Source organism: Onychomys torridus, chromosome 20 (assembly GCF_903995425.1).
Source record: "Onychomys torridus chromosome 20, mOncTor1.1, whole genome shotgun sequence".
Lineage (NCBI taxonomy): Eukaryota > Metazoa > Chordata > Mammalia > Rodentia > Cricetidae > Onychomys > Onychomys torridus.
Genome location: NC_050462.1, coordinates 8,995,952 through 9,023,482, shown reverse-complemented (window position 1 = coordinate 9,023,482; position 27,531 = coordinate 8,995,952). Strand labels below are relative to the sequence as shown.

The window sequence follows — 27,531 nt, the reverse complement described above, 5'->3', positions numbered from 1 at the left end:
AAGGCTCTATTAAGTGACACTAAGTACTCTTGGCCATCAGTGACTTCTGCGTGGATTCTCATGCTAGGCCACCTCTCTAGGTATACTTGTGTGTGTTAGATAACCAATGTCAGGGGGAAGTTCCAGAAATAAGAAATTAGCCCTGTCTTACCATCACTCAATGCCAGTTCTTGACAGATAAGTTTGTTTTGTTTTGTTTTTCTGAAACCCTTTGGTTGGTTCAGAGTAATGCATCCTGGAGAAGCTCAATAATTTCCCAGGAAGATAGTTCCTGAATTGTGTGTTCTGAGTTAAGTAAATTGCAAAGAGTCCAGTTTTTATTCAAGAGCCATTTACTCGAAATTGAGAACATAGTGATTAGTAAAGATCAGATCATGAAAAGGATCCAAGACTTTGTCATTTAATTTCCCAGAGGCAGCAATTTCATAAACAGAGAATATGACCCCTGCCCCCATAGGTTGTTTTTTTTATTTTTATTTTTAGCAGACAGCCCCCCTAAATCAAAGTGGCACTATTGTCTTGTCCCACCCAGGTTTCCTCTGGGTGAACAGGGTCAGCTTTAACTCACAGAGACTGCATTTACACAGCCACACAGATAGGTAGCTGGCCAGATCTCAGGGTGGTCCCATTCACAGGGCTCTTCACATGTGCTTCCAGGGTGAGCTTTCAGATCTCATCAGCGCAGGTGTGGGCCGACTGTCTTGGCAGAGAGCAGAGGAGGCTCCTTCCATTGATCCCATGCTTATTTCTCTCTCTAAATGAGTTCACAAGAAACAGTAAGCTGACTTTCACTCTGCCTTTCAAGTTTAAATCCACTCTGATGAGACTTTTGCCCTTCTCTGCTCCCCAAGAATCTCTGTGTGGGCCAGTTTGGCACACAGATGTAATATCTAAAGTTTCATTGCATGTCAGGTACCAGGTCTTAGGGTTTGTTTCATTTACTTTTTGACTTGTGTTTGCCTATTTAGGTGAAACATTTTCTGTTTTCAAAATCATCTGGGTCATCTCCAGATAGTATCAAATCTCTTCTTAAAACTCCCCAGGAATGCTCTGCTTATATCTTTGCCTTTTACAAGATGAACATGTTTGTAGTTGGATGTCTTTAAGATTGTCCTGTATGGGGTTGGGGATTTAGCTTAGTGGTAGAGCACTTGCCTAGCAAGCACAAGGCCCTGGGTTCGGTCCTCTGTGTAGTTTTGTTGCCTGTCCTGGATCTCGCTCCATAGACCAGGCTGGCCTCTAACTCACAGAGATCCACTAGGCTCTGCCTCCCAAGTGCTGGGATCAAAGGAATGTGCCACCACTGCCCGGCTTATTCAGCCTTTCTTTATGCCTATTAAATAATATTCTCACTAAAATGTTACTGGATAATGCTCATGAACAGTCTAGATAGCTTAAATTCCTGCTGAACCATATACTGAGTTCCATATACTTTCTATGCCTCGATTCTCTTACATCTAAACTGTGCTAAAATGATACCTCACTCACAAGGTGTTTGTAAAAATGGAAGCAAATCAGGGAAAGTGTTGGGAAGAATACCCACCATACAGCAAGACTGCAAGCAGTGAGTCCAGAACTGTGCACGTGATCTAAGCTTGGTTTTTCCAACAGCCTAGGCTGTGACCATGGCTGCTCCCTCTTAATCTTTGTTAATATTTATAACACATGACCAGATAAAGGTTGTCTTCTGTCTTGTTTTAGGTGGTATTTGTTTGTTTCTTTGTTGGAAGCAGAGTCTTGCTATGTAGCTTTAGCTAGCCTGGTTCTTTCTGTAGAGCCCTGGATGGCCTTGAATTTGGCAGTCCTCTGGTCTCTGTCTCCTCAGAGCTGGGATTACAGGCAGGCAATGCCACACAGTTTAAGAGCAGGAATCATTATGATGACCATTGTTGTCACAGGAGTATGCCCTTATTTTACTCAAAGTGAAACATCTTAGTTCTAACCCAATTCAAAAAAAGGTCGACACTCCGGGACCTCTGTTGTGTTCCCACTGTAATGTGTGGTGTGGAGGGGTCTCCAGTTGACAGAAAAGGATACTGAGCTATCTCTTTATTGCTCTGTGGTAGGGGCATGACCTTCCCCACTTAGATGAAAGTGTCACCTTGAGTAGCTGAGCCTATAACCTGTCACCAACAGTTATGACTTGGATTTGAGGGACATTAGATTTCTCTGCACAGAGCTAGTGCCTTTGGTGGTCAGTCTTCCTGACTCTGAATTTTTCTCAGGTACTTACATAAGGAGATGGTCTTGACTGCACGTGCATGTGGTGGGTAACAAATTGAGTGCCAATGTGTTTATTGTTCTGGAATCTTCTTTTTTTTTTTTTTTTTTTTTTTGGAGCTGAGGATCGAACCCAGAGCCTTGCACTTGCTAGGCAAATGCTCTACCACTGAGCTAAATCCCCAACCCGGAATCTTCTTTTTATGACCCCCATCTGGCATCAGGACTCTCTTTTCTCTATTTTTAAAAAGTCAACCAAAGTGAACACCAGCAGGCACTTGGAAGAAGGTCTTGAAGAGGTTTCTCCCATAACATCTGACTACAAATGGGAGTTAATAAAACAGACCCCAGGGAAAGGCACAGTGGGGAAGTTAAAGAGAAAAATATTGACAATGCAAATCACCTGTGAAATAATCTCCTTTTGCTGATTGCTAAAGTCTTTCAATTCCTTCAGGCTGAGTCCAGCTTTACAAATGGCTGCCCGAGTCTGGGCTGTTCTGACCTTCCTTCCATTGTCTTTGGAAACAGGAGACAGAGAAGCAGTCATGGACCTGGGTGAAACACCTTCTATTTGTTGCTATGTAAATGCCTGCATCTTCATCCTCTTTCAGTGTGGAATGGCACCAGGAGCTGAAACATGTAATTCAGACAAAAACACATGCTAACTGAGGGGTTAAACAAAAAGCCCCGTGGATTTAGGGAACTTTCATCAGGCTAAAGCGAGAGTCATTGAAATCTTCAGAATCCATCCCTTAGAGTACAGTCTTCAGCAACATGTGGCCACAACAGCCGAATCTGGATGGCATGGGTTAAGTCACTTTCAAGAGTTGGGCTGTGTGTAGTGCTAAGGGTAGGCTTTGTTCTAGACCCTGGTCATCTTGAGCGTTTCAACCAATACTGGGTAGAAACATTTCTAAATGTAATATATCTGTACTTCGAAACAAATCCCTACATTTTAAAAGCGAACCAGAGTGGGAGCTATGTGTGGTGGTGTGGGTCCGCAATCCAGAAGTTCAGAGGTAGAGAGGCAGGGGCCATCCTTAGACACACAGCGGGTGTAGGTCAGCCTGGGCTACACGAGATCCCATCTCAAAAAACAAAATGAATAGACAAAGCATGGTGCATGTAATTTAACGATGCTTTATATTACAGAAACTGTAGAACATGGTATCCCAGGAATCCAAATTACTGGCTTTTAAAATCAATGTCACGTCACTAATAGCTTCCCTGCTATTCTGTCTGTCACTGGAGGAGACCCCTCCCTCTGCTGTTATGCACCCGGGGTGATGGATCTGGCTACAGAGGGTTTAATGCTGCCTTGAGAACAGCCAGCATTTAAAAAGACATTCACTTTCAAGCCACGCAAACACAGAGTAGGCACCTAAAGGTGAGCACCCCCTTTAAGGTTGCTCCTCTAAGCATCTGGCTTGCCTCCCCCGAGACCCATGTTCTGTGCTCACTCAAGACTTTGGTACAGCTTCAGAGTCATAGGACGAAGGATGCTTGAGGAGTAAAATGTGTTTTCCTTCCCAGTGGCCCTTGTAAATTTTCAGGTCAGCAGCTGTTATCTGGATGAGTGAATTGCTAGGCAGATGAGTGCTAGAGGAGGCAATACTGGGCAATATTACCCTTCTGTCTCTATCATTGTGCCCATAGAAAAACAAGTTACTACCCCCAAAAATCAATGTACAGTTTTGTTCTTTTGAGACAGAGTCTCGATATGTAGCACTGACTATCTTGGAGCTTGCTATATAGACCAGGCTGGCCTTGAACTCACAGAGATCTACCTGCCTCTGCCTCTTGAGTACTGGGATTAAAAGAGTGTACTGCCATGTTTAGCTACATTTAAAAAAAGATTTATTTATTATTTTATGTATATGAGTATTTTGTTTGCATGTGTATCTGAGCACCACAGGCATGCGGTACTGGAAGAGAGTGTCAGATCCCCTGGAACTGGAGTTACAGACAGTTGTGAGCCACCATGTGGGTGCTGGGAACTGAACCCCCAGGGCAGCTTCACAGTCTTATCAATCAAAGCTCCAAATGAAGTATATGACATAAATTTATTCACATTAAAAGGACATTACCCAAAAAATCTTTTTAGTCTTACTCAGATTTCACATATGTTCAAATATATATTTATTTATCCTTGTAGGACAGAATCTTGTATGTTGCCAAAGCTCAGGCGACGCTCCATCCTCAGCTCCAGAAATGACTAGGGCTGAAGGCAAAACACTCTTAGTTATTGAAGGCACTGGCCAGGTTTTGATTGTTATTTTTGAGTAAGTTAAAAATCAAAAGATGTTTCAAACATACAAATATATAAGCACACATTCTATAAGCTGTCAGACACTGATGTCATCACATGGTGTGTGCCCTTTGGAAAACTTCACTATTTGCTTGTAAGAGAATATGGATGAAAAATGTAAATAATATCTTAAAATTCTGGAAATAACTGTGATATTCTAGACTCTCTAGAAGAGTCTTGGGGACTTAGAAATCCCAGCCTATACTTTGAGAACTGTTCCTATAAGTCAAATGTTTGTTAATTTTTTGGTGGCAGTCATAATACAGTCAATATTTCCCTAAATGGTAAGATGAATGTCTCCATGTAAACAATGCTTTATATTGAGGGTATTTCCATTATGATGAGGTTCTGAGTGGATCAAGTAATGCCAGGGTCCACTGTCAACATTGCCTTTTTAATGGAAAAAGACAGAGAATTTGCTATGTTCCCAGAAGCAACCTTATTATAGTAGGTTGGGTAAAGTCAACATCATTGATGTTTACAGTATGTAAAATAGTCACATTTTCTATTTTGCACTCAGAATACTACCTCAAGAATAAGAAATACAGGCCAGCAGTGGCGCATCAGGTAAAGGTACTTGCTACCTGAGGACCTGAGTTTACTACCTGGGGCCCAAGTGGTGAAAAGAGAGACCTACTCCTGCCTTCTGACCTCCACGTGCACGCTTTGGTACACCCTGGGGTGTCACCTGCAAACTTTATCCAGATTAGGGCTGTTTCACACCATGCACTCAAAACAAATGGTTTGAGCTCCCTTATGTCTGGGGTTTTTGAGCTCTGCATTCCTACTCCTCTCTACAGCCAGTGCTCAGTGGCCCAGGTTGTGCTGGGTCCAAACGCCTTTTCACCCGGGGACTGACCCTGCGTGCTCCAACCCAACTAAGTCACCTGAGTGACTGGTACTCTCCACCTCTCTCTTCCCTCTTCTTCCTCTTCTCTCTCTCTTTCTTCCCTGTTCTCTCTAGCTGGCTGCCTCTCTCATGTCCCCACTCCAAGAGGGCCTTTCATTGTCACACACACACACACACACACACATCTACACACACACACACACACACACACACACACACACACACACACACACACACACACACACACACACACACACACACATCTACACACACACACACACACATCTACACACACACACACACATCTACACACACACACACACACATCTACACACACACACACATCTACACACACACACACACATCTACACACACACACACATCTACACACACACACACACACACACACATCTACACACACACACACACACACACACATCTACACACACACACACACACACACACACATCTACACACACACACACACACATCTACACACACACATCTACACACACACATCTACACACACATACACACACACATCTACACACACACACATCTACACACACACACACACACACACACATCTACACACACACATACACACACACACATCTACACACACACACACACATCTACACACACACATCTACACACTACACACTACACACACACGTGTGTGTGTGTGTGTGTGTGTGTGTGTGTGTGGTGTGTGTGTGTGTGGTGTGTGTGTGTGTGGTGTGTGTAGTGTGTAGATGTGTGTGTGTTTAAACATTATAAACAATAATTAAGTCTGAACATGGGACCACTCTTGTAATCCCAGCACTCACGAGGGGGATATGGGAGGATTGCAAGGCTAGCTTGGTCTACATAGTGAGACTCTGTCACAAAAATAAAGAACTAAACCACACCATTTTGTCCTCAAAGTCATATTACCAAAGGATGGCTTTAGAAGATTCATTTTTTTAAAGTGTCCCCAATAGGGGACAGAATGAAAGCCACAAAAGACATACAGCCACAGCAGCCAATGATAACAATTTTGTACGTGTTCTTCCCGCCTCCTCTGCACCCATGTAACATTCATGTAGTATAATTAATTACTCCCTCCATAATATACAAAATTAAATGAAATTATATCTAAGACTCCACAGAATACTTTTTTTAAAAAAGACTTATTTATTATGTATACAGTGTTCTGCCTGCATGTATGTATGTTTGCAGGCCAGAAGAGGGCGCCAGATCTCATTACCAGGTGGTTGTGAGCCACCATGTGGTTGCTAGGAATTGAACTCAGGACCTTTGGAAGAACAGCCAGTGCTCTTAACCTCTGAGCCATCTCTCCAGCCTTTATTTTTTAAAGAGTCACAGAATACTTTTAATGATGATGTATTGTTTAAATATGTAAAATATAAAACACAACAATGTGGTAAGTTTTATTATGTAAAATTAGCATGACAGCTTACATGGAATTATCCCTGAAGGTCCACAGAATGTTTTTAATGATAATGTGTTGTTAAAATACATGACAATATAAAATACAATGATGTAATGGTTTTATTATGCAAAACTAGTGTGATAGCTTTGTTAGACGTAGTGAGCCTGTGAGAAAGAGAGAACATGGTTGAGTTATGTCACTTTAGTGGACAGACACCTACTACAGAGAGCGTAGCACCACCTAAGAGTTCAGACCCCCACCTCCCTCATTACTAACCACAGAGCCCTTGGCATTGAAAGCGGAAATGGCTTCCACTGGAGAGACTCACACCATTTATGGAGCCTCTGGTTCCCCCGTGTTTCTTTAGCCGCTGAAGGCCACGTAGGAGGCTGTCTCATGGCTGCCACCAGTGCCCGTCAATTAGAATGCCTGGGCACAAGCTGTGCAGGCATGCCATTGGTGGCATACCTGTGCTTTTTACAGTAGGTGCTCATAGGAAAAATCCACCATAAATAGATCAAGCATTTGAAAGCATTTCAGCAGCGCAGAGGAAGGGGGAAGCCTGTTTTGAATTAGAAAAGATCAAAGACCAGCCGCTCTGGTCTAGGAAGCCAGAAGCTAGCTAGCTTCATTGCTCCTGCAGAATCCCCTCATTTTTATGCTGCCCCCCCCCCAGCTATTCCTTCTTCTTTTCCTCCTCCTCTTCCCCCTTCTTCCCCTTTCTTCCTCCTTCTCTTTCTTTAGCAAAGTACACATCCCTGCTTTTCCACACCATCTTATTGGCATGTTTTCTGGTAAGGAATAAGTACAAAGAGAGGGGGCAAAAAGCTGCCTTTGTCCAGCTGGTCCACAAAGCTCAGACTTGGTCTTTTGGCTTTTAAGTAGGTAGAAACTTAGTGGCATCTGGCTTAGTCAATGTCTATTTACTTGTTTAAGGTTCAAAGTTTACCAAAGGATGTACACCTTGGCCATCACTACACAGGGAACCAGGTATCAACATACCTGCTATGGCTGACTGGGGCGTACTTGCCTAGAAACTGGGGTGCAGGTTTCTTGATTCTAGTTCCTTTCCAGCCTAGATTTTAAAGGGGGCAGATTCCTTAGAAAGGAAAGGGGTGCACTGTCTCCAGAGAGCCAAACCCCGGCCATGTTTGCTCTCCTGCCCTTGTTAAGAAATGCAAGACGAGCGATGACAGTAAGATGAAATCTGAAAGATGGCTTTGGGCGCATGCCTGGGAGCCTCAGCCAGCAGGAGGGATAGCAATGGAAGACATAGTGTTCCCTGTGGGTAATGCAGCTGAAGAAAGCTGCCCACAGAGCACCGGGGGACAGTTCTTGATTTCTTGGCAGGGAGGAGAAGGGGCTTTTGTGCGGGTAGGAACTGCCTGCCAGTCAGCTATATTTACGGAGCACCTGCTGTGTGGAACTTGGAAAGGAAGAGAAGACGGGCCTTGTCCTCAAGAGGCTTGTGACCAAAGTGGGAAGAAAGGTCCCCAGCTACTGTAAATGTTTTAGCATTCACAACCATCTTCGAAACGGGAGAGGAACAGGTGACCTTTAGGGGTCTGAGCTGAGCCTTGGCGCTCAACGTGTGGGCTGTGGACCTGCAGCCCCGGCAGTGCCTACCAAGCCCGTTAGAAATGCAGGATTTTGAACTTGGCTGACCTCCAGTCAGAATCCATGGTTTGACTGGATCCTGGGCACACGGCAGTTTCTGAAGCTGTAGAGTCCACGGAGGCAGTGAGTCCTGAGTGTTGTAGAACAGAGTGGTGAGGGGAACAAAACCATACTCACAGATAAATCACTTACCCGTGAGTTCCTTACATGTGTGGACCTCCTCTCTCAGCCACTTTTGTAAGCCTTTTGATTTTGCCACATTCGTAATGGGGGCTCAGCAAATTATGGTTGATGGGTGCTCCTATCAGTAGGGTATGGGGTGAATGACTGTCATAGAAACAGTCAATGAATTTGGGGTGTGTGCAAATGATTTTAGTGGCAAGACAGCATGACAGGGTCTGAGACAAAGACGAGAGAGAGAGAGAGAGAGAGAGAGAGAGAGAGAGAGAGAGAGAGAGAGGAGCATTATAGGTAATGTTAAAGGACACCCCGTCAGGGTGCTGAAACGTTGGAAATGATTGGTTTTCTGAGTCAAGCCTGCTTGGCTATCACCATTCCTGGTCACCTATTACCTCCGAGTTACACGAATTCTTTGTACAAATGCCCTGAAATGACGCGGAGATATTCCCCCTTACCCTTTCTGTTTCAGGACAATTGATGACTACCTGATGATTGATCTACACAGCTAACTCGGGAACTGCAATGCTAACCATGAATTGTACTTAATTTAGTAGTAGTTCCCAATTTACAGTTAGGGTGGAGGGGGCTAGCACATTTGTCCCATCCCTGGCTGCCTCCTCAGTCCCTACCCCAATTCCAAACACATTCTCACGGTGGGAAGTCCACAGTCCTGAAAATTAGGCAAATCCTTAACAGGTGGCATTTGTAGACATTTGTTTCTTGTTCAGGTGTGGCCAGGTAAAAATACTTAAGAAAAACCAGGAAGTGATGACATATAGATGGTGAGTCTGCTAACTCATTCCTTCCTGCCAACTTCCCTGAGGGGAAGGCTCTGTTGCTAGTTCCTCACAAGGAAACTGAGGCATGTTCCTGCAAGTGGGACAGAGTAAGAGGTTACATGACCTTGACAGTGACCAATATGAGGGTAATAATATTGGAAAGTCTGTCCGCTCATTTCTTCAGCCTCCTTCAGAGCAGCTGAGAACGGAAGTGCCGGCCCTGCTGCAGAGCGTGGGCTCTCCAGTTAGCCTGATGGGAAAGGAGGTATGGAGCCCAACTTCCTTCTGTGTCCTAGAGGGAAGAAGGTACAGAGCCTAGCTTCTCTTCATGAACTGTGGGGCCTGTCAGGGTTTCAGTTCCCATGTTGGAAGGGGGTAATCTTGCTAGAGTTAAAAATATCGATATGTTAGATCTAAATGCAACAGATGTCAGTAAGTTGTTGCTGTTTGTTTGTGGGCTACAAAGCAACTTTTTGTTCTTTAGACCTTTTTGTGTTCTTTAGAGGGCACACTACAAAGAACTTTTTATGTTCTTTAGAGAGCACATTTCCTTCCCAAGCAGGCACACAACTTTCCTTTCCACTTCACACTAATGGCTTAGCGTTAATGGCCTAAAATGTTTCCACAGTTTGGACAATTTGTCACAGCTGGCTGTTAGAACATTAGCCTCCAGATTTGAGGCAGTTGAATTAAAGCTCTTAAACTTTCATTTTGTGTTTTATATTTTGGTCTGCTGCAAAGTGCATGGGTCCTTCAGACAGAACGGAGATGGAAAATTTATATTCAGGGCACGTTTCCAGCTTTAGCAGCCAAGATGATTCTAATGAGTTTAGTTAGAATTCACCCAAGACCCCACTTGGATTTGAAAGAGCTCTAACTGTCCTTAGGAAATGTGCCTTGTGCTCTGTGTGGTAATACATCCTTGGAGTCCCAGTACTTTGGAGGCTGAGGCAGAAGGATTACAGTGTGTTCTAGACTGGCTATGCAGAAAGTTTAAAGCTAGCCAGAGCTACGTAGAAAGATCTTATCTCAACAGCAAAGCTGAGGGCACACGAGCAGCCTGATTAGGCTTGAACGCTTATACACAACCATCCATGAAGCCTTTATCCATTCTTTTTTAAAAAATATTTCTTATACAAGATCTTTATTGACAGACAATTCACATAGTATATAATTTTCCTGTTTGCACAATTTGATAGACTTTAGTCCAGCATCCTCATAGACCCATGACACCATCACCACTTCCCTGTTTAGAACACCGCTGTCTTCAATTTCTTTCCCTCCCTCTTTTTTTTTTTTTTTTTTTTTTTGAATGCCAAATGCCATTTATTGAAGGAGGGAGGAGGTCTTAAATACAGGCTTACAACACAATGGGAGAACCCAGGAGGACAGAAGTTTACTTCTGATTTTTTTTAAAGACTTATTTATTTATTATGTATACAGAAAAGATGCCAGATCTTATTACAGATGGTTATGAGCCACCATGTGATTGCTGGGAATTGAACTCAGGACCTCTGGAAGAACAGTTGGTGCTCTTAACCTCTGAGCCATCTCTCCATCCCACCTTTATCTATTCTTTTGTTCCTTAGTTTCCTATGTGTTTAATAATTTAATGTGTTCTCAGCAATAAATGGAGAAGCCAGGGAGTTCAAAAGCATCCCTATCAATATTTAATTGGGGAAGAAGGGAGATACAAGTATACTGAGACTGTTAGAAAATAGCTAAACCATAGTTGGTAAGTAGAATATTATGATGTGGTCACAGAACTTCAGGGGAATAAGGAAGAACAAAATGTCACGGCACAGAGGGCCTTGAGAGAAGCCATAAAGATGAACAAAGCCTGTGCAAGAGAAACAGTGGAGGAGGGTAGACTGAGTCAGATCCCACCTAGTTCTATCCACACAGTCACAGAGGAAAGGCAGAAGGCCCACTGGGGAAAAGAACAAGACAGTGACCTTCAGTGGCAGGAAGGTCACGGAGTGGACAGAGACTACAGCTCCAGAACAGAATGGCTGGAGTAGTATGTGGTAAAGAGGAAGAGCAAGAAAACGCAACCATGGCTTTGAATGCCAAGCTGGAGAGAGGAGCCCTAAGCCAATGGGCAAGAGGTCTTCTCAGATACAATCACGGGATGGAACGCCGGAGTACAATGGACAGCTGCCGCCTCAACTGTGGGCAGAAAGGATCAGGAGACACACAGCGCTGTCTGTAGAAAGCCGGGAAGAGGTCCTTCCTTGGGCATGGTGCAGCCATGGCTCACACCAAAGATAGTGTGTCAGAAAGACTGGCTTGCACTCTGGTTCTCTGATATTCATCTGTGTGCCTCAGTGGCTCACCCAGAGCCAAGCTGTCAATATTAGATTTCCATTTCTCCACTCTGACCTCTGAAAATAAAATGGCTGAGGCTTTCATCTTTTACTGGATAGCAGCATTAATGATACTTTCCATGACATGGTGAAAGACAGGAAAGCACCCTTGTCAATGGCATCTGAAGGGACCTAAGCCTTTCACTGTACCTGTGAATGACCCCACATTATCTTCTGCTAGCACATAAGGCTATACACCTCTTCTCCTTTGATATCTATCTATCTATCTATCTATCTATCTATCTATCTATCTCTCCATCCATTGATCTATCTGTCTATCTATCTATCTATCTATCTATCTATCTATCTATCTATCTATCTATCTCTCCATCCATTGATCTGTCTATCTATCTATCTATCTATCTATCTATCTATCTATCTATCTATCTATCTATCTATCTCTCCATCCATTGATCTATCTGTCTATCTATCTATCTATCTATCTATCTATCTCTCCATCCATTGATCTATCTATCTATCTATCATCTATCTATCATCTTCTCCCTCATTAATAAATAGTAAAATACTTACTGATCTCTAGAATATTTGAAAAAAAAATTCAGACAATTAAATTAACAAACTGAAGTTTATAGCAGGTACAAAATATGATGTTTTTTAAAAGGCATTGTTCTGGGCGGTGGTGACGCATGCCTTTAATCCCAGCACTCGGGAGGCAGAGGCAGGTGGATCTCTGTGAGTTGAAGGCCAGCCTGGTCTATAAAGCGAGTTCAGGAAAGGCACAAAGCTACACAGAGTAACCCTGTCTCAAAAAAAAAAAAAAAAAAAAAGGCGTTGTTACACCCCACATCCCTGCATTGCTCATTTTCTGATTTTTTTTATTTCTGTCATGGCATAATCCACTGGTTATTTTCTAAGCCCAGCCTGCCTATGCTAAAGTCTGTGTGTTCCCATGGCCAAGCCGCTGGGAGGCATCCTAGACAAGGACAAAGCACCGTGGAGCCCGTTATCTGCCTAAAATACAACTTCCTTTCCTTTGGGTTTTAGTTAATGATCAAGGGGGAAATGCTTTTAAAGGAAATTGTCTTCATCAGCAGCCTCTTCCTGTTCTGGAATTAAAGCATCTGCTTCAGTCACGTAGAACCAATAGCACCCAATTCTGGTGGCCAGGGATCCCACAGGGACATCTCTATGCTCTTAAATCCTGGGGTGCACTTGTAGCTGCTTGGAAATAGAGTGTTCTCTAACAGAAGGTTCCTTAGCAGACAGCACAGCCACACTGTGCAAAGCCGTGTGCAAAACCTCACACCCTGAGCTTTGAACTCCTTGATCAGTGTAGGCAGAAGTCCAGGTGTGTACAGTCAAAGAAACCATCATGGGAAGGGGTTAGTTCTGTTTCCCTGAGATCAGTGCTTTGCCTTGTAATGAACTGGGGAGCTACAGTACCAGAGGACTATAATGTCATTACCTTTCAGAAAGTGTCCTCAGGAGGAAGGACCACACTGGAGTCACCTTGGTGCCTTTTCTTTTGTCCCAAGGGCATCTCTTAAAGGGACTTCATTTAAAGCTCCACAGGGTATGCTTGCCACCTGCTGGGCCCCACTTCATCCTCACAGCAGCCCTCTGATATCAAATCAATGCCACAGCCATTTTTCCTGAGTAGGAGAAACAAACGTAGCAATATTAATTAAATACCTGTTCTGCTCTTGGCTCAGATGAGGTTTTGTTTGTCTTTACATTTTGAGACAGAATTTTGAATAGCCCTGGTTGTCCTGGAACTCAGTATATAACCAAAGATGACACTGGACTCCCAATGCTCCTGCCTCTGCCTGGCAAATGCTGGGATTGGAGGTGTGTACCACCTCTCCCAGCCTTGGATGAATACCTAAGTGGTGAGCATAACCTAGATCCCTACCTCTCCTGTGCCCTCTCCAGCATCACATTGTACCACCTCTATCAGGCCATTTAGGTCCTCAGCTCGGTCCACACACCTCAAGGCAGTGTGCCTTGGGTCTCTGGATGCCACCACTGGTCCTCGGTCAGCAAGTATAAAAAGATGGCCGCCAGAGTGGAATAGCTCTTACCTCTGAGAAACAAGCCTAACACTTCCATTGTCCTTTTCATTTCTAGAAAATGAAGTGGCAGCCCCGGCCCCTCCCCCAGAAGGTAAGTAAAACCATCCCCTCTCGTGTTTGAGCGGCAAATTCTGAAGTCCATCCCAGCATGATCTGGCGTTCGTGGATGCTGTGAGCTTTAATGGACACTGGATGATGACAGGTGTGATAAGTTGATAACAAAAATAATACACAGTGTATTAACCTAATTTCAATAGCACTTCATGTATGTATTGTGGGATTATTTCCAAGTCCTTCGGTTGGGTACAAGTTGTTGCTGGGTCCATATTTTGTACTGGTGAAGGCAAAGTGTTTAGGAAGCTTTCCCTGGTTTAGTAAAAGCCAGAGTTTACATCTTTCTTGTGGCAGTGGAAAATAAATCCCAAAGCTCGTTAGCTTCTCTACTTGGTCTGTGTCACCATCGGGCACCTTCAGAAACTGTTTGGGAGGTTTTCTGATTGGTTTGGGACTGCTGAGGCACAACATCAGATCCAATTTATTGAATTGTTAATATTCTCTAGGCTTCTGGACTGGGGGGGGGGGGGCTAAAACTATCCAGCAAAATTCTTGGTAGGTACCCATACAGCCAGAAACACACAAAGTCTGATTTACATATAAGAACCAAGCTGAAAGGATTATAAGCAAGCCCCAATGTGGACCTCAGGAATCATTTGTGTATCTGCTCCTGCCAAGACAAAGAAACTAAAATCATGTGCGTTGTCCCCAAAGCCCCCAACCCAGGCCAATAACAAAAAATAAGTAAACAAATAAACGGAATCTCTTTCTTGTCACCCTTCCTCCTGAAGGAGGCAACTGGTGAGTCACTCACTGGACATTTACCACATGCACAACTCTAGATGTCACCCTCACCCTGGAGAAGGATGCTGGGCTCTCTTCCAAATTCTGGAAAGCTAAATCTCATACTGCACCGGACACAGCATGGAGTTCTAAATAGAAAACAGTTTCCTGTATTGTTGGTTTGCCGTCACATTGAAAATAAAACACAGCCTGCAGACAATGAAACAAAACTCAGCTTTTATATTGACATGCTCACAAGGTTGCGAGAAGGCCCCAGAGCACTACGCAATTCTATGCCTGTTACCTGTCTTGGCAATGTGGGGTGGGGCCACTGGGTGGGAGGCCATTGCTGACTGGTTCTGCCCAAGTTCAAGTAAAATTGAATACGACTTCAATTTCTAGCTCTCTTCCCTTCTTTTTGTTGCTAGAGATTTATGAGAGAATCCTGCAGCTTTTCAGTCATGGAGATAGTTTTTTCCCCCCAGAGGGCAGTTTGGGGGCTCAAGCTGCTCACAGAGCCTCTTTGTCTAGCTAGGAATACCAGTCTCACTGGAACCCGGAAACAGTAAGGCATACCGCTGAATTTCCAAATAAAAAAGCAGCCTTGGCTGGGCGGTGGTGGCACACACCTGTAATCCCAGCACTCGGGAGGCAGAGCCAGGTGGATCTCTGTGAGTTCAAGGCCAGCCTGGGCTACAGAGTGGGTTCCAGGAAAGGTGCAAAGGTACACAGAGAAACCCTGGGGGGTGGAGGGGCGGGGAACAGGCCCGATGCCCTATGAGGTCGAATGGGTAAACTCGGATCTAGTGTTTTGTAGATGTCTATCTTGAAGCCATTGGAGATGTGTGACATTCTTCTTAGGATCATCTTCTTCCTTGTCCATAAGCTTATGCTTTCTTCTTGTCCATAAGCTTATTTGGCCATCACTGAGTACACTGAGAACCTAGATGAACCTTTCCCTTCTGCCTGCAGATCAGATGCTATGCTAGGCTGCTATAAACTATGTTTTCCTTATTCTGCCATATTTCATACTTATTATACAATATTGAGTTACTATGGCTAAAATGCCTCCTCTCAAACTTTGCTAAAATAGTCTTTAGTTAGCCAAGCTCTGACTTGTTAGTTATAGAAAGAAACAGACAGATAGAAAGAAGAAAGAGAGGGCAGAACTCATGTTGAAACAGTATTTAATTTTTTTTTTCTTGTTTGTCTGAAACAGGGTCTTATATATCTCAGCCTGGTCTTGAACTCATGATCAATTTGCCTCCATAGGATTACAGTGTGTGCCATCACACCCAGTTATGGATGAAATGGTTTTGTTATGTTTTAAGATGCATTTGTGTGGGTGTATCTGTGTGAATGTGCATGCCCATGGATCTAGGTGCAGGTGCAGCAGAGGCCAGAAGAGGGATGGGGTTACAGGCAATGTCAGCCACCTGACGTGGGCGCTGGGATCCCAACTGAGGTCTTCGTGTTTGAACAGCAAGTTCTATGAACTGCTGAGCCATCCCCCGAGCCCCAGCAGTTAGTACCTTGCACAAACGATCTTCTCATCTCTAATAGATTCCGAACAGAAAGAAACAGAAGGTAGATGACAATGACTGATAAAAATCTGATCCCACTGTCCTCATAACAATTTTATCGATACCCAAGCCAACCCAGAAGATCCATGTGCTCACATGAGCATTTTCAAACTACACACACCTCACAATCATTTTAGACCTCCTCGAAAGAGTCAGAAGCTAAGCCATTGGGACCCTTTACATGGGTCAAAGTTACTTAAAATTCCCTGGCTGAGCTGGGCGGTGGTGGCGCACACCTGTAATCCCAGCACTTGGGAGGCAGAGGCAGGTGGATCTTTGTGAGTTCGAGGCTAGCCTGGTCTCCAAAGCCAGTTCCAGGAAAGGCACAAAGCTAAACAGAGAAACCTTGTCTCCAAAACTTAAAAAAAATTAAAAAAAAAAAAATTCCCTGGCTGAACTCTAAAGTGTCTCTCATAGTATATACTCAGTTCTACTACAGTATGTAATACAACAAGGTAGAGTTAAGTGTGGGGTTTTTGTTTGTTTGTTTTTGTTTTTGTTTTTGTTTTTGTTTTTTTGGTGGAAGAGTTTGTTTTATTGAGACAGGGTCTCTCTGTGTAGTCCTGGCTGTTCTGAAGCTGGATATATAGAACAGGCTGTCCTTGAACTCTCAGACACCCTCTGCCTCTACCTCCTGAGTGCTGGGATTAAAAGAGTATGCCACCATACCCTGCCCTGGGTTAAATGTATTTTAACAAAATGTGTATTGCATGTTTTTATAGATATATACTTTTAAAATGATCACATTTATTAACTGCTTTGATTAAAGGTTAAAGTGACTCTAAACTGTAATCCCCAAATTCCTAATTAATATGCAGCATCATGAGTATGTAGCATCATTAACATCATCATCTCCTTTCCACCCTCTCCCTCTACTCACTGCTCATCACCCCATAAGGCGCTGTCAGACACTTTTAAAAACATGCTTGTACTTTCCACACAGAACCAAAGAAAGAGAAAGAGGCGGGAACGGCTCCAGCAAAAGGTGAGTTGGAGGGAGAGTAAGACAGACTTCAACCATGTCAGAACAGGAAGCACCCCCCCACCCCACCCCAGCCCAGCCTCACCCCCATAGGTGGTCATCCGACCTGTGACGTGTCTCTGTGTTAGCTTTCATCTGTGCGGCTTTTAGTCCCCCATTTGCATCTTATCTGCAAGACCCAATCAGCATAATTACAAGTAGTGCTTTGGTGTGTGGCTCTCACACACATTTGGAACCAAGGAAATCCTTACAAAAAAACGTCACCAGCACTCTGTAAGAAGCCACCATCGAGTTGGTGAGTTGGCAGTGTTTGAGTCCCACGGAGCATGCTCAGGAAAGCTGTTTGATCCTGGTTTGCTTCGGTTGGGAAAAATCAGCTGATTTATCCGGATGTCTCAAAAATTTGCCAGTTTTTGAGTCATTCTGCGAACTACTTCGTCAGGTCTCACTTGTGATTGTGAAGAGCAGCCCTCCCACCCCTACACCACCACCACCCCCACACACACAACACGGAGTCCTGTTGATACACTGATTTGTAGACACTGACGTTACACATTAAGCAGACCTCATGCAGCTGCTTACAGAATTGGAAATCCACTGATGTAATAGTGACCTATGTTTTGCCCTTTGTGGAGGTATTACACTTTTGGAAAAGAAATAATCAGTGTCATGCATTTCTGTGTGTCACCATGGCTAAAGTCATTGTCATCACTGGCCATCTCTTTTAGACTAAGGAGTAAGGACCTTAGCCTAAAAGAGAAAAGTTTTCATGGAAGCTGATGGACAGTTTTGCCTTACATGTTTGCATTATCAATTTTACATTGACTTTCATTTGAGTAATGAATAATATAGTTTAAATTTCAGGGTAATTATTTTCTGATTACAATAAGAAGATTCTTTTCTTTCCTGGACACAGCTCAAAGCATGTTAACTATCTATTTATTCTTTGTATGTCATATATCATTTCCTTATTCCTATGCTACTGTCTCCTATACATTAGTAAACTCTTTCTTTCTTTCTTTCCTTCCGTCTACTGAGTTTGCTTCAGCTAACTTGGACTTACTCTCTTGTAAATGAATGCACAGTGTTAGCACATTGCACTTTGTCCTGACCTTCAGGAGTGCCCCGGACAGTACCACAGATGCTAATCCTGGCTACGTGGCCGTAGTTCAAGGCTATTTTCTTACAGAATGCAGACAGTGCAAACTCCTAGAAATCTTTCCATGATACAGATTCAAGGAGGTTTGAGCATCCTGGCTGAAGTTATTGTAACATTATTCTCAACAAGACCGGCCGAGTATACCTCTGCTTCCAAGTTTGGAAAGGTGCTTGAGCTGACCTGTGGGGCTGAAGCAACAGGACAGGTGATGTAATCCTAGAAGGCAAGCTGTCATGCTTTAAACAAAGCCTGGGCTCGACCCTCAGTCTGCAGAGGTCATCATACTTTATTTGTATGCTTCAGTAAGTTTTCTATAAACTAAAAGCAACTAGTTACCAATACTTCCTTATAGAAATCAAGTGTGATGAGAGGATAAGGCCAGATGATGGAATCTTCTAAAATTAGTAGCTTCTCCCCTCCCCCCCCTTACATTTGTAGACATGACTACTTACAGTCACATGCCTGGGTTCATAAACTGCCGCCTTCTTTTTTTTTTTTTTTTTTTTTTTTTTTTAAGAGTCACTCTTCAGCCAGGTGGTGGTGGCCTTTAATCCCAGCACTAGGGAGGCATAGCCAGGTGGATCTCTGTGAGTTCGAGGCCAGCCTGGTCTACAGAGCAAACTCCAGGACAGGCACCAAAACTACACAGAAAAACCCTGTCTCGAAAAAACAAAAACAAAAAAAAGAGTCCCTCTTCACACTCTTCAAGCAAGATGATTTAGTGTAAAAAATGATATCCCTAAATAAGAAAGCTGGGGAAATGGTTTTATATCTGTGTAGTCCTCTTCAACTACCATCCATTTTCACCCAGTACAGGGAGATTTCAAAGAAAATAGTAAACAAAAAGGTACAATAAGAAAGAAGCCCCATGTGGGCTAAGTGGTATTGATGGCTGCCTCGCATTTCTCCAGGATTAACCAGAATGTCTTCCTCTGCTCACCCCCTCCTGCTCTGTCTTTTAAATTTTTGTTTTTTCAAACTACCCAACTCTGGTTTCAGTCCTTTGACAGCTTACCCTGACCATCTGGCTCATTTCAACCTTCCTTCTTCCTCCTGATTTTTCTTGGACCTGTTTCCTCGGTCATGTATGGTCGTCCCCTCTCAGTCACGCATCAGTGATTGACTTTTGCTTGTCGCTGGTCAGGAGCGGTGTCTTAACACCGTTGGCCCCCTCATCTCGTTCCCTCCAGCATCTGGCATAGAGCCTCACCTGACGATCTCCCAAGAAATGCTCATGGACTGAGTCACCAATTGGATTTCCATGCTGTCTTACCTGTGGACCCTGCCAACAATGGTGGTCTGGAGAGTTTTATTCCTATAGTCTTCTCATTTGCTGGGCAAGAGACAAACATGTCATCAGTGAGATAGTGTAGAACAACTTGCCCCAAGCCTCTAAATGTGATGAGGTCTGGAAATCAGTTCTGAATGTATCCTGGCATCTTTTCTTACTATGCACTCTAGTCCTTGGTCCAGTTAAATATATTCAATAAATAAGCTCTAAGGCTATTACTATTAACAACATTCTACTGTGCTGGAGAGATGGCTCAATGGTTAAAAGCCCTGACCAGGACCCAGGTTAGGCTCCTAGCACTCAGGTTAGACACCTAGCACTCATAACCATATGTAATTGCTGACCTCTTCTGGTCTCCACAGTCACTGCCCACATGTGGTTCAGGCATAACATCCATACAGATAAAATTAAAAACAAAGAAAAACGTTTTTAAAAAATAGTATTTTTAACTGAATTTACTCTGAAATGACCTAGACATTTTCTGAAAAGAAAAAAAAAAACACCTAATTTTTGTAAGCAAAGAGAGTTATTTGGTTCAGGTATGGACCTTGTAATTAGGGTGTTGGCTCTCTCTGCCAACTTCTTCAAACAGATTAGGAGCCTCTGAGTCATTCATGGTAATGCTCACCTATGGCCCTAGACCTGAGGGTCGAGGCAGGAAGACTGAGTTTGAAGCCAGCCAGGGCTACAAAGTAAGACCCTAGCTCAAAAGAAAATTCTTTTTAGTATCCTATTAGTTCAGTGTGTGTGTGTGTGTGTGTGTGTGTGTGTGTGTGTGTGTGTGTGTGTGTGTTTACATATATATGACAGGCTTAGTTAAAAGAATTACTATGCTTTTTGTTTTTCTTCCAGAAAAACAATTGCTTTTTGCAGTTGCTGCAAGGAAAACAAAAACTTATTTACTTTTCCCAGGGATTAGCATCACCACATAAACTGTCTCACATGAAACCCATGTTTATCAAATATCTCAAATAACCTAAGATGGAGTCTCCTCCACCAGATCCGAGTGTGGCTATCAGATGAGGAAGTAAATCAGCAGACACTCTAACCTGTGCTTCCCTGAATGATCCAATTCCTTTAAAGAATCATTAATTCATTTTCTTCATTTAGGTTCCTTTATACCCGCAGTAACGGTACCCTGGTGGTTTCTACTCACGTGCTTAAATGTGTTTGAGCAACTTACCTTTATGCATCAATCAGTCACCGGTGACACACCCTTATCACTTTTTCTTTCCCTTTGCTATGTATTCTAATGTGATTGCTTTACATTGATGAACTTCGTCAAAATTCACATCATTGTATTTTTCAGTTCTGAGACAGCCATTAGAAGATGTAACATTGATTTAATAGGTTTGGAGGACAGAAAGAAACTCACTAAATATACATATTTATAAAAAAATGAATATTGATTTTTGTAAACATCAAAATGGGAAGGCATATGTCATTTTAAAAAGTGTAAGTTAATAAAATGACTCAAAAATGATGAATTAATATTAACTGTTGTTGCTGTCTTCCAATATTTTGTTGTTGTTTTTTTGATTACGGTAATGTATAATAATATTTTCTACATATGATTGCCCTGCTTGAGGTATTCATTAATTTGCCTAAATCAGGTGAGATACTGTATTAGTATTTAAGCGGTGTTTGTTATGAACCACGTATATTTCATATGCTTTTAGTCTTCATTCTAAAGCCTCAAATTTGAGGTTCATATTACTTAAATTATTATTTTGTACATTAACAGGCAACTTAAAATAACTATGGGAAAGCCACGCACAGTGGCATTTGTCTTTAATCCCTTCACTTGGGAGGCAGAGGCAGGTGGATCACTTTGAGTTCAAAGCCAGCCAGGTGAAAGAACTGCACACCCAGCAGAGTCTGGCAGGCTACAGACACATCCTATGGTTCTGTGGTGGTTAGTCACACAGCAGGGCTCACACACAGCCCAGAGGACTCATGCACCTCACTGAAATCCGAGGCTGCCAGCATGGCTGCTTTCTCTCCATGCTCTGACTTCTTCCCTGGAAACTTCAGGGTTTTTTAGCCATAATTTTCATGGTTCTATGACTGCCATTTTCCCATGACCTAGGGATAAGCAAGGTCTGCTGTTGTTTTTTATCTAAGTTGTCTTATTACCAATAAAGACTTGGGTGTCAGATATTAGAATGAAAACCTGATCAAAGAAGGGCGGAGGAGTGACCAGCTGACCTTCTTTTTTTTTTTAACCAGAGCCCCAGCAGGAGTGTCTTTCCACTTGTCCCAGACCAAAAAAGACTGTGAATCTCTAAGTCCCTCCCTACTCTTACCTATGCGTCTCTCTATCCGTATTCCTGGCTCCTCCATCCGCTCTATGGCTAATTCCTGTCAATTAGCCACTGGCTCCGCCCCTGATCCAAGGTTAATTTTATTAACAAGGTCTCAGAGTTTCAAAGTGTGATCAAATATCCAGCAACAGTTAAACAAATTTAACAGCTTTGTTAAATTGCCCTTCTGTGCAGTTAGGGGACATAGCCTGCTACCTGCAGGCTCTGTCTTCGAATATGTTGTATTCTAGTGAGCCCAAATGGAAATTTTAGAATTTTCATCAACAAAGTCACTTTGAAGTAGAGAAAGGAGCAGTGTGACTTCCATACTACAGTTTCTTTTGTCTTTTTTATTTTTGAGATTCTATCTTTCATTAAAAAGGTGTTAAATGTCACAGAGCCTAAAAGGTTTCCTACTGGCAACAGAATCGGCCTTTAATGGTAGATAAGAAAAATTAAAATTTTCTTCTTCACTCAATCCAATTAAATTCAACCAGACCAGTGTTAGAGAGCTTAAGATTTTCAACATCCAAGGAACACTAGTAATCCCAGCTCTCAGGAGGCAGAGGCAGGAGGATCTCTGTGAGTTCGAGGCCAGCCTGGGCTACAGAGTGAGTTCCAGGAAAGGCTCAAAGCTACACAGAAACCCTGTCTTGAAGACCATATATATATAAATATATATATTTAAATATATTATATTTCCAACCTTCTTTGATCACTAAAAATTTCCGCTGAACAATCTGAATTTCCATAACCTGATGAATCTCTTCTGGAGTTTTGAAATACTAACACTGGAGGAAGGGTCCTTTATGTTCTGTGTTATATAATATTTTGTTTGAAGAAGTGGTAGGATACCTCCCTGGCTGAAAGTAATGTAAAGTCACTAAAATAGTATTTGTTGTAAATAATCAAATGCATCATACAAAAGCCTACCTTCTCCATAATTTTTAAGCTATTTTTAGTAAACATTTTATGCACATGGATCTTCTGTATTATATGTATGAGGTCATGTGAGGTCCTATTTTGTTTTTTGTTTTTTGAGACAGGGTTTCTCTGTGTAGCTTTGCACCTTTTCTGGAACTCACAGAGATCCGCCTGGCTCTGTCTCCTGAGTGCTGGGATTAAAGGCGTGAGCCACTACCGCCCGTGAGGTCCTATTTTGATAAGTGTAAAATGTGTATTATTTATTCAAACCTTAGCCTGCATGCTTTGGGAAGGAAGGGTCAGTGTTTCCAAAACTACCAACTGCCTCTTTAAGCATGCAAAGCATGTGTGTTGTTACACAGGTGTGTCATAAAGGGGCTATTCAGTGCCTCTGAGCATAAGTATTGCACAACATATTTTGGAATTCATAAATTTGCATGAGTAGGGCTGGAGAGATGGCTCAGAGGTTAAAAGCACTGATTGCTCTTCCAGAGGTCCTGAGTTCAATTCCCAGCACCCACATGGTGGCTCACAACCATCTGTAATGAGATCTGGCGCCCTCTTCTGTGTACATAATAAATAAATAAATCTTAAAAAAAATTGCATGAGTAAATTTTCAATTATGTAGCACTGGAAATACCAATTCAATCTTGGGGAACTGCCTGTAAAGTTCTGAAGATGATTATTGCTAAACTTAATAAAATGGATTAATTTATATTCATTAATTTGAGTTTTGGCTTCTTAAATACAGAAGGGAAATTCTGGGGTTTGCTGGGTGGAAACAAGTTCTTAAACAGTCTCTAACAGCTTGTGTGTCTGTGTCTAAATGAATATGATGTATGAATAACATCTGACCTTGGTTTCAGCTAGGAAATAAAAACTTGGAAACCCCCTCCATCATTTTCCCACTGACTTACAGTCACAGAAACTCTGGCTTGGCTCCATTTCTTAATCTATGTTTCCATTTGAGTTATCCAGTGCTCATACCCTTTTTTGCATCCCCCTTCTGTTCGGTTTGCATTTTCGTCTGTGCTCTTGAATTTCACCCGCAGGTGCACGGTCTCCTCAGCACTTGCAAATTCTGCGTAGCCTCTCTCTTCTCTTCCAGATCCTCTTCCTCAGGTCACTTGGATGAAGTTCTTTCTTCCTTGACTTTTTCCTCCTGTTTCTTGTTTCAGAGGAAGATGAGGCCTCTCCGCCCAGTGCCCTGCCTCCAGGTTAGGACCACTCCCTGGCCCAACTGTTAACTCATTAGCGCATTGTCCCCTTGTACAATTGTCCCACTGTAGAGCTGGGGAAGCGAGAGGGGAATCTCATTGGCATTAGTGATGGTTTCCAAGAGAAACTTCTGAAAAGGAAGATTTCCTAGCTAGGTGTGGTGGTACACACCCATAATCCCAGTACTGGGAAGGCTGAAACAGGAAGAATCTCAAATCCAGGCTAGCATGGGCTACAGAGTAAGCTCAAGGTCAGCCTGAGTTACATGGTGAGACATTGTCTGAAAGAAAGAAAGAAAGAAAGAAAGAAAGAAAGAAAGAAAGAAAGAAAGAAAGAAAGAAAGAAAGGATCTTGGACATGGATGAGTTTAGAGATGAAAATGTTTGTCTTCCATTTTCATCTACATATCCAGCTCCCCGACCCTTATTTGTATGTTTAAATTGTATTTTTATTCTTAAAGAAGACAGCCTTGCTTGTAACAGAGTCCTTCATTGTTGGGACTCTACTGATTTTCCACTCAAGTCAACTTGTAGTTTTCTTCCTCCATAACAAAAAGAGATAGGGTTTAGGGGCACCCTGAGAAGGTGGTAGTCACCCCACTTCCCTCCTTCCTACACTCTCCTGCATCCTCCAAATCATGCTTTCCTTTCAGGTTTGGGTAGTCGGGCCCTGGAGAGAAAAGATTCAGGTGAGCAAATGCATCCAGAGAGGCATCCAGACCTTACACACGCACTAATGACTGTTTCCCAAAGCTGTATTCATTCTAATCCTTGTTTTATTCAGTTTGTAGCTTTTACAGCAAACATTTGCTACATTTCCCAGTACAAGAAAACTAATGTATTGAGAAACCATTAATTTTGCATGATACAAATACACACATTTAAGAATCCAACCACATATGCCACAGACTTACTTGTTCCGTCATAATATCAATTGTTTTAGCATTTAGCAAATAAACAGAGATCCGTCTCCACTCCTGGGATGTGTCAAGGTTATAGTTCACATCTGGTATAATTGTAAATATAATTGCTAGAAACATTTTCAAACACCTGTCAGCTGGATCTGCAATTCTGAAGTTACTTGATTCATTCATTCAGCAGCTTTGTGCTGTGAACCTAACCTGGTCCCATCACTGCCAGTCAGTGGCGTAGGCACTGCAGGTGTAGAGAGGTAAACAAAACAAGAAAAATTCTTGTTCTCCTATCCCTTACACAAGTGATCACCACTCACTATCATCATTAACATCATGGACACAACACACACCTTTCACATTAACTTGGGAATTAAGAATGTATATTCAAGCGACTACTTGACTTAACTTCATGGTGGGTAGAATTCTTAGCACTAAGCATGATTGACACGCGAAAACTAAAATGATTAAATGTGCACTTTTCTTCTTTTCATGAAACATTAACAGGCAGAGTTGTTGAACCATGCATTTTCCCCCCAGTTATCAAGTGCTGACAGCTGAACTCTGCACTTGGCTCAGAGAGGGCTGGACTACTGTTCCCCCTGCTGCCGTCCCCTCGCACACTCGAGTTGACTGCTGATCAGTGTTAACCCTGCATCTCCTTTCAGACTAGGAAATACAAAAGAAGCTTTCTTTTCAGCTTCTCTTTATGAGAAAGCTTCGACCAGTCTTCTCTGTTGTTTTTTTGTTTGTTTGTTTGTTTTTCCTTCTTTGCAGGACAATCCTACTATTCTTTAAATTTGTACCTGCAGGTCATGACCCTGTTGCCGACCTCTGTGTAGAATTTTTCCACTGAGCACAGCAAGGAACCTAAAAGAACAAAGCCAGGCTGGGCTCTCTGACCCACACTGGGCCAGAGTGGCCCGCCTTTTTAGTTTCTCAGATTCTGTTGTATGGATTCAGCCTTAGAGTCAGCCATCTGGAAAGACCCCAAGGTTGCTGTGTGAATCTCTCACTGCCACTGTGTAACTCATGAGGAACAAGCAGAACACCAAAGGCAGTTAACAACTCACCCAACCAGCTTTACTGTTGCAGGAATTAGAAAATGTCCCTTGGTCTGTGCATGGAAGAGCTATCCCTGTAAGGATGGAGATCTGTCTTCTGGTGGTTGGTGGGAGCAAGGGAATGCTGCCATTTTGATCTAGGTTTATTAAGCAAGAACAAGAGTCAGTGTGGAAGAGAAGAGCAAACACAGGTAAGCCAGCCTGAGGAGAACCTGGCCCTGAAATGATCCATGTCTTCCTTTCTGCTTCCAGAATGGTCTCTTGGGGAGTCACCTGCTGGTGGAGAGGAACAGGACAAACAGAATGCCAACTCTCAGCTGTCCACCCTGTTTGTTGAAAAACCTCAAACAGGTTCAGTGAAAGTTGGTGAGTACTGGCCCAGAATCCTTCCCCTTTGCACATACCACAAAATAAATCATTTTAAAATGAGGTTTTCAGTAACTATGAGAACATTCGTCACATCCATGACATTCCAAAATATTTCCATTACCCATAGGAGATCTTGTACCCCATTACTCCACTACCCTGTTCCCTGATCCTAACCTTTGTTTCTTTTTGTTTTTATTTTTGTTGTTTTTGTTTTTCAAGACAGGGTTTCTCTGTAGCTTTGGAGCCTGTCCTGGACTAGCTCTGTAGACCAGGCTGGCTTCGAACTCACAGAGATCCACCTGCCTCTGCCTCTGCCTCCCGAGTGCTGGGATTAGCCACCACCCGGCCTAATCTTTGTTTCTATGGGTTTACCCACCCTGCTTATTTTATACAGATGGAATAATTGTGGAACATGTGATCTGTTGTGTTTGGCTTCCTCTGATCAGCAAAACGTGTTTGAGGTCTACTCCTGTTGTAGCTCCAGTATTCCTTTTTATGACCGAGCAATAGTATATTGTATATGAGCACTATATCATGCATTTTTTAACCCCAAAAGATGGATGGTAGTTATTTTGGTAGTTGTTAGCCCATAGGGAGTCCAATGTCTGAACCCTAGAGCCAGTTTGATTGGGTTTAAAAGGTTAGTTCTGCTTCTTGCTAGTGGGATAGACCATTTAGCCTCATTCCACCTCAATTTCTTCTTGTGTAAAAGGAGAATAAATAATGAGGCCTGCCTGTGAAGTACTCTGAACCAGCTCTGAAGCCTGGTGTCTGCTGTCACTATGACAACACTTGCCCCCCAGCAGGTGCTTAGGATGCCCACAAGTCTGTACAAGTGCTAGATAAACTATGTAATGTGTCTCAAGGACAGCTGGTCAGACAGATGGTACAGATTTGGAAATAATTATTCAAAAATATTCATTACATGCTACCTGGTTGTGCTGGGTACAGCATACCATATGAACCCACATGAATTACAGTCTAAAGACAGGAGCAGACAAGAGAAGTTACCCAGATAAGCACAAAAGCTACATGCCAGGAAGGAAATAAACAGAAAGCCGAGATAGAGAAGAAATTAGGACCTCCTGAGTTTTAATTTAGCA

General features: G+C 42.8%; 1 protein-coding gene across 7 annotated transcripts in view; it reads left to right on the top strand.

The window, feature by feature from the left end:
* The window catches only part of Mybpc1 (myosin binding protein C1), an 86,718-nt gene that overhangs the window by 6,070 nt on the left and 53,117 nt on the right, over window positions 1-27,531 (top strand). For 2 of the 7 annotated variants that reach the window (XM_036169782.1, XM_036169786.1), the window contains exons 2-6: window positions 13,844-13,879; window positions 17,152-17,193; window positions 24,046-24,084; window positions 24,738-24,773; window positions 26,312-26,425. In XM_036169782.1, the coding sequence (XP_036025675.1) occupies window positions 13,844-13,879; window positions 17,152-17,193; window positions 24,046-24,084; window positions 24,738-24,773; window positions 26,312-26,425 (267 nt within the window). Of the gene's footprint in view, window positions 1-13,843; window positions 13,880-13,908; window positions 13,991-17,151; window positions 17,194-24,045; window positions 24,085-24,737; window positions 24,774-26,311; window positions 26,426-27,531 lie in introns of those variants that run through there. The other 5 variants (XM_036169787.1, XM_036169788.1, XM_036169785.1 and 2 more) reach the window with 4 other exon arrangements.